Source organism: Cydia pomonella, chromosome 14 (genome assembly GCF_033807575.1).
Source record: "Cydia pomonella isolate Wapato2018A chromosome 14, ilCydPomo1, whole genome shotgun sequence".
Classification (NCBI taxonomy): Eukaryota; Metazoa; Arthropoda; class Insecta; order Lepidoptera; family Tortricidae; genus Cydia; species Cydia pomonella.
The window spans coordinates 17,430,137-17,443,102 of NC_084716.1; the positions used below are offsets into that span (position 1 = coordinate 17,430,137).

Sequence of the window (12,966 nt, forward strand, 5' to 3'; positions counted from 1 at the left end):
TTTATTGTACGACTTTGTCGGATTTCTTGATTTATATATCCATGCCAAATTTCAGCTTTCTAGCACTAACGACCACGGAGCAAAGCCTCGGACAGACAGACAGACAGACGGACATCGCGAAACTATAAGGGTTCCTAGTTGACTACGGAACCCTAAAAAAGGATGGCTATCTTTACTATTGGTGCCTACGTGCTACTAAAAATTGCTCTTTATGAGTGCGGTAAATGTCTTAGTGCTTTACATGCCAATGCCCAATAAATGACATGCTACTGTTACCTTTAAGCTCGATTGTCAATGATTTAAGTTTAAATATGACATGTACTGGGACCGTCGACCGTGACGAGCACTCAGACATCTTCTTTTAGTACAAAATTTTTATTCCATGATATGACGAACGTATTTGCGTCCCAAGGGCACAAAAAATTCAAAAGAAACTGAAGCGTTTTGTAATATTCGTAAACAAAATGTCGCATTAGCGAAATGGACCAAAACTGTCAATAATCCGAAGGACCACCAGCGGCTGGATCTCTAACACTATCGCTTGCTAGATGATCTATCGCCATGTCACGTAATGAGTTGCGCGCGCGGCTCACTTGACACCTGTCAACTGTCAACTGACAGATCCAGAACGAGCGGGAACATGTTTACTCCCAGTCTAACTGAGACCTTAAAGTGGTCGGGATAAAATATCAAATTGATTCTTGGTAAAACGTGACAAAAGGTATTTTAGTTTTAAAATAAGTAAGTGACACAGGAACGCCCGCGCATCGAATGATCTATGAGAGCTATCACTGCGAAATATGATACGTTAATTTTTAATTAGATAGAGATTTTATCGGTGTAGATCATATTAATGTTAGTGACATTTTGTAGGGAAAAGGGAACTTGAATAAACTAGTTTTAATTGTTGCTTAAGTTGGAAAGGTTGTATTTGTATTGTAATGCTTATTTTATAGCTAGTCGATTTGACAATATATCTTGTACAAATTTGGTAACTTTTTAAGCTGCGATTTTTCAGACAAATTCGAATCTGAAACATAAGAAAATGAATATATTCTCTGGCACAGCGACCTTGTTAGTGGAAAAAAGCGTCAAGTTAAAAAAAATAAACGCGAGGAGTTGACTTCCCATAAAATAGGTAATTTAATTTCGCGCCTTTTTCTACTGACAAGTTGGGTGTGTTTCACTATATTTATTTAAACTTTATTGTGCAAAACAAAAACTTAAAAGGTGAACTTAATGCCCTGAGGCATTCTCTACCAGTCAACCTTAGGGCAAAGCAGAAAAGATTTTAAGCGGTGCATTTTTGTTTATAATACTAAAAACAAAAATCGATGCAAATATTTTGAAATTTTGTATTTTTTCACACCATTGCCCATCATACCAAGTAAGATACCAAGATGCCTTCAAAATTAGCAAAATAAACGAAATAATTATACACAAGGTCGTAAAACGAAAGTGCGATATCGTTTTACGTTACAAAATCGACGACACAAACATGTATACAATTATGAGCTTTATGTCTATGGTATACGATGGAATTTCGTGTAGATATTTGTGCTAAACGTCGTGCCGGTATCACGTTACTGCCATGTACAGTAGTTGCCAGATTTCAGGCTTGACTGGCCGTCATTTTCGATATTCGTGACAGCTGTTAATTATTGAACGTGTCAGCTTTGCATCGTAATAATGGTTGAAGCTTGATAAAGGCTTTTGAAAGTTTGTGTACTAATATTGTTTTATAGGTAATTTTAGTTAGTTTAGTTGAAAAGTTTGTAACAATATTTAGTAAAATTATGGCTTATTCCCTAAGATTTTTTTTACAAAACATTATGAATGAATGAATGAATTACTATGAATGAAACGATAACAAAGTAAAATTACAAACTAAAGCCGAAGGTTAAAAAATAACACAAAAAATACCTACATTTTTGACTAACCCCGTATTGCCCCGTATTCCTAAACCACTGTGCACCAAAAGTTCAAACTTACCCATTGGCTCCAAAAAACTTACGATCAAAGTTGTCTAAAAATATATTTTTTAAATCTCTTTAAAGCCCCCTGCACACGCGGGGTGCGTGGGTACAAAGTTTTAGGCCCGTTACACACATCAGTGGACACTAATTCGGAGGTCTCGGGGCGAAAGGACATAAGTCCATGTTTGGTAACAGCGAAAGCTGCGAAAGTAAGGGAATAAACTGTATTTTTACAGAAATACAGATAATACGTACCTACTTACAGTATTATAATGAGAAAACGATAATTCTACAAAAAAAATATCCCGTTGGATAAGAAGAACACTCTAGATATATGTTGAATATAGTATGAAATATAGGTATACAATAAATAGATAATTATATGTTATGATATTGTGCTGTGCTTCAGTAAAGTTTATATAAGTTAATTCGATCTGAAAATCGACAAAAAAACAAAATTACTAAAATGAGAATGAAATTCATTTTTATAAATAACTGACATTAATGAAATTTAAATATTATAGAATTTAATAAAGTTGAATTGGACAACGGTTAACGTTAAACCGATACACAAAACCAATTAGTTAACGATTCCACAAAAAACGACGGCTGCGTGCGTTCTTGCGTATGATGTGGCAGAAGAATTAGCCCCTTTGCTCAAATAATGACATCTGAGCAAATACGATCACAGATACAAGGAAAAAAAACTACAACACGTGCGCTTTTTTAACTGCATAATTTGATTTGCGATTATTCTGTCAAATTTTCTTTTTTTTACGAATTAAAAAAAACATACGTTGGAATACGGGTAGGTTTAAATCACGAGCACTTTTTAAGTGGTTTTATTTTCAATAAATTATATTTCAGTATAATTTGCATTTCTAAGTGAATTGCAAAGCCCTTTAGGCTCTTTTGACAGAAGAGAAAAAAAGCTGTTTGAAAACAAAGGAATTCAATTTCAAATTTGTCGTTGACCACTCATTCAATGGCTGTCGATCAAAATTTCGAAAATAGAATCTATTAACTTCTATTCCACGTCTCCGACACCTGACCGCTTTCGATAAAAATTCATGAAATAGAAAAATAAATCCTTTAAAATTCGAACACGAACGCTTTAATCTTGCGAGCCTATCTGATTGGCTAGAGAGCTGTCAGAAACAGAATTTGTGTTTTAAATGCACCTCTCCCATTGGCCGGATTCGAAACTCGAAATGTTTTTGGCGTTTAGAATAGAAGGTCTTTTTTTGTCATGCTATCTGATTGGGGAAGGATTTAAATCCATAATTGGTTTTCCAATCACTTATTAGGATGCTAGAGAGTGCGTTGCGTATGAAATTGGGATCTAAAATGACCTTTATGGAGCTGTGTAGCGTGAAACTGGTTTTTTTTTGTGAGTAATTCGGTAGCGATATGTGTGTACTCACGAGGTTTTTATCAGTATTATAAATATGTCTGAAGCGATACGAAACCTGAATAACTAAGCTTTAAAGATTTTTTTTCTACAGCAGTACTGTGAGCGTTGAGTGACACTGTTAAAGTGAGACCAAGATAAGTCTGCAACGATTTTGATAGCAAACGCAGTGCAAGTGTTAAGTTTCACGTTTGAAAAACTTTGCAGACTTGTCTTGGTCTGACTCTATAAAAATGAGAAAAAAATCGTTGAAAACTCTATGTTTTTTGTTTCATAGGGGTCTAAAACATGTGAGTACTCTAAATAAATAAAAAAAATCTATTTATTTTTTTAAGATATTTTCACAAAAACAATGCTATTTTTAATATGTAACGTAATACTAGCAAGAAACCAGAAATAAATATCTATACTTATACATGGCAGTTTTACGAAAACATTTATAAACAAAAATGATTACATAGTAGTTACCCTATCTAATTTTTATGCTATGTTATATATACTTGGACCCGGATACGTCCTTAAACTACGTCCAAAAGACAGGTATGGGCATTGTGAATGTCATCTCGCTTTGTGTGGTAGGGCACAGCACAGCGGATGTCATTTCAGATCTAGAGCAGAGCCCAACTGGGGGAATACCTCCACCTTACAGAAAACCGCAGCCTAATAACACTAGACCCTACTCATAGTGTTGTGTTCCTGCCGGTGAGTAAGGTTGCCAGAGCTCAACGAGGGTGCGGAGTGTTAAGATTAACTCCTCTGGAATTGCAGGCGTACATAGACTTCTGCTTACCATCAGGCGGCCGTATGCTTGTTTGCCACCGAGATAATATAAGAAATATATGTATATGTAACTTTTTACAAACCTTTTTGCAGTCGGTTAAAAACTGACCCGTCAGACAAATCTGTTTTCCAGCGCACATTACCTTCCATTAGTGTTACACGGGATTAACGCAGCATTACGGCGCCGAGTGTACCGGGCCGCTTCAATCTACCCGACTGTACCTTTAGCTGTGATCGGAAAATTTGTTTATGTTTTGAAAGTGGTTTTTGACGTTTTGTTGCACAGTGGTTATGATGGTGAGACTTAATTGGACAAAAATATTGTGGACTTGTTTTAATACAAAATAAAAATACTTACTTGATATTTATGGTGTTATTAGGAAAGTAAAAAAAAAGATTATAGAAGTAGAAATGCTAAAAATGCATATAATTGTCTAATAATACTACGTCGGTGGCAAACAAGCATACGGCCCACCTGGTGATAAGCGGTTTCCGTAGCCTATGTACGCCTGCAACTCCAGAGGAGTTACATGCGCGTGGCCTACCCTAACCCCTCCTCCTTGAGCTCTGGCAACCTTACTCACCGGCAGGAACACAACACTATGAGTAGAGTCTAGTGTTATTTCGCTGCGATTTTCTGTGAGGTGAAGGTACATCCCCAGTTGGGCTCTCCTCTAGATCTGGAATGACATGCCCCATGACGTGCCCTACCACACAAAGTGAGATGGCATTCACAATGCACATACCTCTCTTTTGGACGTAGTTTAAGGACGTACCCGGGTCCAAAATAAGACTGACTTACAAGAAAAAACCTCTATGAGAAAAAAAAGTGCATTAGTGTACTCGTACAGTTGACGGCAAAGATATGTTTATGTTTTTCGCCTTATTACTAAGGAATAAGACGCAAAGGTGTAAACATATATTTGACGTCAACGGTACACGTACCGTACAAAACGTTTCTAATTACAATTTCAAAGGTCTGTGATATCAATTATTATTACAGATCAGCTAAGTATCAAAATTTCTAGTTTATAAGAAAATAAATAAAAAGTAAAAATTCTGTGTTCCGAAAGTATTTATAAATTTCAGATTTGTTTACATGCATTAAAAATACTATTTACCATACAATGCAACAATAGATATAATAATATATGTATAAATATACACACTCTTAATTCAGCATCCTCACTATTCCAGAAAAAACCGGCATTTCACCACAAAGAAAACACATACGCAATTTTGTATGCGCGGCCCCCAGTCTATTTCAGCGTAACCATTGGCAACAAGAAAACAGATATTATATCTCCATGCCTACATATAGTTACGTAGGGTTGCCGGCTGCGAACTTGAAATAAGCTGAAACCTTGACATTTCTTGGGAAATTTGTGCGTCAACATTTACTGTTTTTTGCACTATTTGCAGCAATTCTACTTAAGTACAGAAAAAAAGTATATATACTTCAAAAGCTTCAAAATTAAAAGACAAAGAATGCCTGTATAAAATAACATATCTGTCACATTAAACTAATATGTATATACAAAAAAAAAACATTCAATTTCTTGGTATTCTGCACCTGATCTTGCCGAAAAAAATAACAAAACGCTGAAAAAACCTTTCCATCTGGGAACCCTAGTTACGTGTTAAAATAGGCATGTACATTTGTGTGGGTCGGTTTTTAACGCATGCGTGGTTTTTCCGAAAGTAGATAGATATTGGGGTTTGGGAGGTGGGTGGGGTCTAATCTGCCCCTTTGAAGGCCCGATTGGAATTTAGTAATCATATTAGATTTTAAATTACACGTGTTTTGAAGTTAAGGGGTCGCAATTTGTTTCCTATTAGAATAGTCGTGTCGTGTACGAGTAGGATATAGGAGGGATGATTAGTTATGTATTCGTAGCTTCGTGTGGGATATTTTGTAAACAAGATTTTCGTATACGATTTTGTTACGTTGAGGTGGCAGTTTTAATAAATCTTATATATCGTAGTAAAAAAATTGGGAACGTATTTTATATATAAGAATATACCTAAACTACTGAGCTTAGGTATATTCTACATACACTGTTACAGTTAAGGCTGATTTAGACGGCACGCGAACTCGCATGAGATTTTAGTTACATTGCGGACTATTGAGGTTACAACCAATTCGGCGACCGATCAAATACCGCAATGTAATGAAACTCGCATGCGAGTTCTCGCACCGTCTAAATCAGCCCTTACGCTACAGTTTTTTTCGATTTAAGCGGGTTTTAGTGACGATTGATGTTTTTTTTCGATTAGCCACTTTACTACCCATTTATTTAGCGACAAATCACTACACCTTATAAAACAAAGTCCCCCTTCGCGTCTGTCTGTCCGTATGTCTTTATGTTCGCGACAAACTCAAAAACTACTGAACTATCAATAAAGTGATTCTTGAGGAAGGTTTAGATGTATAATTTGTTAAGGTTTATCCGTCCGACGCCGTCCGAGCTCCTAGTGTGTACTAACATGATAGATCTATTGCACAAATTAGGGCAGTTACTAACTCAGTTTTCTTCCGTAGGTGTCCTCAATAAACCGAGTACTTCGCAACCTAGCATCGCAGAAAGAACAAGCCGCGTCCGCGCAAAACGACAGCGTGTACGAGAAGTTAAGGATGTTCAACGGACAGGCGGCGACGGGGTGGTGGTATCCAGGGCTTCCCGCGCCCGCGCCGACGTTACCAGCGCCGCTGCCACCTCAGCTGAACCGGCCGAGCAGTGAGGAGCATAAGAGAGGTAAGTGCCCGTAGATAGAATTAGTTTAGCTATTAGAAAGTGTTTACTGAATACCATGATTTAGACAAATGGTGGAAACACAAAGTACCTTCGTATTTTCGCACCCTTGAGTAGGTGCACTTTCTCTACCGGCTTCCTAGATTGACTGAGACTGACTGATGGTATAGTTCCGTCAAGTCATGGGAAGCAATTTGTAAAAATAAGGGACTGCTAGAGGCAAACCTATCTTTTCTCTTAATATTTCCTCTTCCCCTCCGCTCTGTAATTTTTTTGTCATTCAAACCTTTCCGTTTCTTTTTCATGGTCCTCACAGGAAAATAATATTTTTGTACTTTCACGTGGACACCGAAATGAGTAGCGTAATAAAGCAAAATACATTCTATAAAAGTATGCCTGAATGGTGTGACGAAACACAAAACCACCAAACTTAACAAGACCAACTGACGGGCGTAGACCACATAGTCAATTTGTAAGTAATATAAAGCTACACTGACCCTTCTCCATTGTTCCAAGTTGTAGCGATTTCAGACCGAGTTTAGTCGTTAATGTAGCGTGAAGACAGCTCTCAGACGCGTCGACATTATCTAATATGAATGTACAGTGCTCAGATGTCTGGCAGTAAGGTTGTGTAATATAATATGCGGTAGCTTAGCCCGGGGTGAACCGACCGTATCTACACGGACTATAGTCGTTTTCTCTTAGATATTTGTCAAATTTTCGTGACATGTTTTCCTGATTTTTGTTCGATCAAGCTACGTTTAACCTTTCACGATTTCGATTGATACTTGCCGCTTCAAATAGAGTCTAGTTTGCGTGTGAATTTTTTCATGCCATTAGCCCTTGATGTAAAGGTATAAAAATTCAATATAATAACTACAATTTTGCATTAGCCCCCTCTTAATGGACATGGAGTGACTTGCATCGTGCTTCGCAGGAATTATCGGATAAAAGGTGTTTGCTTAAGCCATTCCTTTCTTCAGCCTTTCATTTGAGTTAAATGGTAGGTTTTGTCATGGCCTACATATTTTTGGTGGCCTAAATTCATAGCCAAATTCTCCGGCAGCTACTTGTATTTTAGGTAATTCCTTTCTCAACATCTATTTATGTAACAGGAAAACGCAAAAGTCCCTTTGATGTAGACTTTTCCCTAAAGATTTACAAAGCCTATTTCGCAAACGGAAACGGAACTATGTCAAAACTTTAGCGTGAAAAATAAAACGGGTTTTCTGCTGCATATTGGAACTTACGAAATATTAATGCTGCCTATGGGTCTAAACACCGCCCCCGCTCCTTAGGGGGAACTTCAGACTTGCGGAGATTATACCGTTGCCTCTTTTGTGTTTTATCTCTGCTAGTAGGTATATGCTTGTTATTACTTCAAAAACAATGTCTGGGGAGGAATTGGCATGGAAATACTTGCAAGGAATTAGTCTGTTAGACGAAATAAGGTGATATAATACAGTTTTAGTATAGGTAAAGCTCCCTAGTATTTATGTTATTCTGTTACTGTAAGAAATATTGTCTAAGTATATTATAAAGGTCTAAAAATATGTAATCAAGCCATTAAGTTATTATTATTATAAAGAAGCCATATCAAGCAATAAAATTATCGCAATCGCAACTCTCGTCTCGAGATTCACGCTACGCTAATATAGTGTTGTCAAAACAACAACAACTCATGGGGCAAAATACTGATTATCTGTGCCGGTTCTATACGTACTAATAATAGTTCAAAGGATCGAGCTTATTCTCACTTTGATTTCTCAAAGCACTAGAACCTTACTACATCAAATTAAATACCTACCGATTTATCTCACAATCTCATTATATGTAATTTTACTAATTTCTTACGCCGAGTATATTTCATATTTTATCAAAGTAAGCCACAGTTAAGACAAAATAAAATCCAGCATTAAGCCTCCACATTCGGTCGCCGTGACCTCAAGTGATCGTTGACAGTCGACTCGACCCAAGACGCAAGTCAACTGCGACCCAAACGTGTCACACATGAGCAAAGGGCCTTCCGTGGCACACGAGCAAAAGGAAGACAGTTCAATTTTGAGGGAAGTTTAAAGGGAACGCGAAATAGTTCGGTATCTAAGGTAAGGAATATTTTAGGTGGCTTTTTGGGGAGAAGTGGACGTGAACTTTAGATCGAGTGATACTTAGTTAAGAAGCAAAGATTTTATCTTGTTCAATCTAGTTTTTATCTTAATATCTCTTTTGAGTCCTTTTGATTTGGCAAAAGAACTTCGATAATTCACAATAGCATATTCCCTGAATAAGATGCGTTACGTAAAACCTCTACAGAAACGAAATAAACAGAAGTTTTTGTCACTATCCACTTTTCTTTACTCTTTTCAGAGGTATTTTAAGCGTGATTTATTCAAAATATGTCAAAATTGCATTCACTCTTTCGAAGATGAGACAAATATTTACGCAAGAAAACATTGAAACTTAGCGATAAACACATTTTTGTAAAACTGTCACAAACTTAAAATACGAAGAAACCAAACGCAATTCCATAAAGTTTTGACATGCATCCTATTCCTTGGACTTTTTAGTCTAATTCTTCGATCTTCTTGTTAAGTTGTATTAAGTTTTTCGTTTTGCCTTATATATTGCTGTAATAACTATTGATATAAAATAAATAACTGACTTCTAAACTGTTGACGGTCCAACTATGTCACCGATTCCTCATATTTTTGTTACACTTCTTAGAATTTCTTTTTTCCAATGTAAAACTCAAATCGGACACTAAATTTCGCTTGATTTTTGTAAAAAAATGCACTTAAAGATTAGCGATACTTGACATGTTTTCGAAAATCTATTACCATTTCTCAAAACCCTCGTAGGATAAGGAAACTAAATGCGCCGCCTAACCGTCTGACCCCACGTCGCCGACTTTTCCTAGCACTTTTCAGAGGCGTTGTTTGGCGCGTGACCCGAATACTGCGCGTAGCTCAACTCGTTTGTGGAGTTCGCTTTGTACTTCGCAGTTTCATATTTTTAAGCGTGTTATGGACTTACAAAGTATTCGGTCGCAAATACTATGTAAATCTGATAATCTGGTTGGAACGTTGTTGCATTTCTATGCTTGTAACAAATATTTGTTTATGAGTTATGAATGTTTTCTGTGTACTAAAGGTCGTTCTTTTTTTTTCTTTTTTTTAATATTATAGGACATTATTACACAAATTGACTAAGTCCCACAGTAAGCTCAATAAGGCTTGTGTTGAGGGTACTTAGACAACGATAAAAATATACGACGATATAATATATAAATATTTATAAATACTTAAATACATAGAAAACACCCATGACTCAGGAACAAATATCCATGCTCATCACACGAATAAATGCCCTTACCAGGATTTGAACCCGGGACCATCAGTTTCATAGGCAGGGTCACTACCCACTAGACCAAACCGGTCGTCTTTGTTAGATTTGTCGCGTTATATTTATTTTGACCTATTGTATATCTTTGTAATGAGTTATGTTTGAGCAGTTTATAACAAAAGGTTGTTTTTGCATTTTATTTGAAGGTAAGTACACGTTTTTGAAACTTAGTTTACGTCTATATGGAAAAGTACAAAATTTTAAGCGTGCTTGTACTTACTATTCGACCAACTTTTAACTTGGAACAGAAACTTCGTTATTATCAATTTTATAGTTAGTAGCAAAAGTGCCGTACCATTTTTTTAACTTCTATGTAAAAATACTTTCGTAAATCAGAAATACCCCCTTTCCCCCTTCTGAAATACGTAATACGATGAAGGACATGTAAACTACGACCCAATAAAACGGGACATATAAAGCGGATATATAAGGGCGCTTTTATTGCCGCCGGCTCGCTGGCTCGGACACGACTGTTTTTATTAAAGCTGACTGTACCGGTATTAAGTACGCATTTTATATACACGGCAATTATGGGAGGGGTTAAATTGGGGTTTTAATTTTTTTATATGTTAACTATGCTTTACCAACAACTTCTGGTGATTGGTGGTTAAAATAATAGTTATATTTAATTCCCCTCAAAAAAATCGGTTTTAATTTTTAGGTTTGATATTTTGTGATAAAAGATTTAACAGATTAAAATATATATAAGATCTCCCAAATTAAATATGTAGTTAATTTTTGGCAAAAATACAAAATATTTATTGAGCTCAGTCGACCACTGGGAACTAACAAGATTGCAAGCAAGAATGAACTTAAACAAAAAAATTGCATCTTAAATGATATATGTACATGCCTATATAATTTACTTTTTTAGTAAGAAAAGTACATATTTATTCATCTTAAATAACGCCATCAACCTGATCAACCTATGAGACTTCGACATATTTCATAAGCTTATTTGTTAGAAAACTTAAAAACCAGCTATATTCCTCCCGCTCGAAATGGTTTTAATATTCCGCGCAGCACGGATCGATGGTTTCAGCCAATGTGCCCACTGTGCACGCAAAAAGTCCCCAGTATTGCTACACGCAAAAAACTGGACAAAATTCCGCCCAATGTCCTCAGTGTTGCTACACGCAAAATAGACAAATATACGCGGACTTTGGCTCGGTGTAGACAAGAATGGAGCGCAGAATGCCCGATTGCGTTTTTATATTGTATTATTTGCTAACGAAGGCAGTGACTTCCACTAGTAGCTAGATTTTAACTATAACTACATATGGAAATATACCGGGAAATCACAAAAATAAATATATAGGGTACACTAAATGTCCTCGTTGATAATAATAGTTATTTTTATTTCAGGATTAGGTTCTGAATGTGTAATAATTTATTTAACTTAATGATAATGAAATTAAATTGTTACATTAAACATAATGTATGCATATAGGTATTTACATTTTATCCCTTCCATTGTGTAATTGAAACAACTGTAAACTAAAAAAAAAAAGCTACGAATAACTAAAATTAATATTGTATTCAACAGAGCCGACTTACCGCAAACTAACTGTTGAAATAATAGATTTAAAGTCAATTTCGACTATGCAAAATATTACGCAATATTTGCACAGTGGTCCGGTTAGTCCGTAATAATAGCACAAATTGTTTGTGCACACGTTTAGAACAATAATGGCCGCGGCGCCCAGTGGTGCGGCCGCAGCTCGGTTGGACACTAATTGACTGATAGCTAACTGAATTGGGATATTCAATTGGATTTTTCAAAGCATAGTGCAAGTTTTTTGCTTGATGTAAAATTACTGTAATATATTTAATAGGTATTCGTTTGTGAAACATAACTTGGAAATGTTCAAAATATATTTTTTTAACTCTGTTATAGATCATCAAATATTTAGTTGAATTCTAAGAATAAGACTGATATGCTTTTGTATTTTTTTTTTAACTAGTGACACCCTAGTGGTGGGTTATTATATTAGAAATCGTATCAAAATGTCAGGCGAAAACGATGTACAATTTCGTGTAAAAAAGTCACGGCAGCGTAACACAAAATAGCAAATTTGCAAAAAAATGAGTTTTTATAAACGCCGTCCCCTATCAGCCATTCTGACATTAGAGTTTATTAACAAGAGACAACATTTATAGAAGTTTTCTAAGTTCTGTGATTAAGACGGTAAACATATACGTCACTTGATCACTTAGCCATGCATTAGTAGACGACGCAAATATTTGCGAGCAATCCCCGTTCGCCAATCATCCGTGCGGAGTTACGGACTGGCTTCCAGTAACTTGTCTGAGTCATCAAACTTTACTTGTAGTGAGAAAAGCAGAGGGCTTACCGCGAAAACCGAAATTCGCAAATTGCGAGGATCTTTCTCTTTTACTCTCACTAAGACGTAATTAGAGTGACGGAAAAAAATGCCCGCAATTGACGAATTTCGATTTTCCCGGTAGCCGCCCAGGTTTTGTTGGGCTCGGAGGGTATTTGACTCGTACATTTTTAGATTACAACATCTTAAGCAAGTAAGATTGCGTGATACTTTTATTTGTTCGACCAATGGGTAATATTGAATTTAAAAAATAATTGGTTTGTTTTTATTTAATTTTATTGTGTCTTTTAAATTTGGCT

At 36.1% G+C, this 12,966-nt stretch overlaps 1 protein-coding gene across 5 annotated transcripts in view; it reads left to right on the top strand.

Moving 5' to 3' along the window:
• Positions 1–12,966, top strand: part of LOC133525095 (paired box protein Pax-6) — a 77,494-nt gene that overhangs the window by 37,014 nt on the left and 27,514 nt on the right. For all 5 annotated transcript variants that reach the window (XM_061861343.1, XM_061861341.1, XM_061861342.1 and 2 more), the window contains exon 4: positions 6,710–6,923. In XM_061861343.1, coding sequence (XP_061717327.1) covers positions 6,710–6,923 — 214 coding nt within the window. The remainder of the gene's footprint in view (positions 1–6,709; positions 6,924–12,966) is intronic.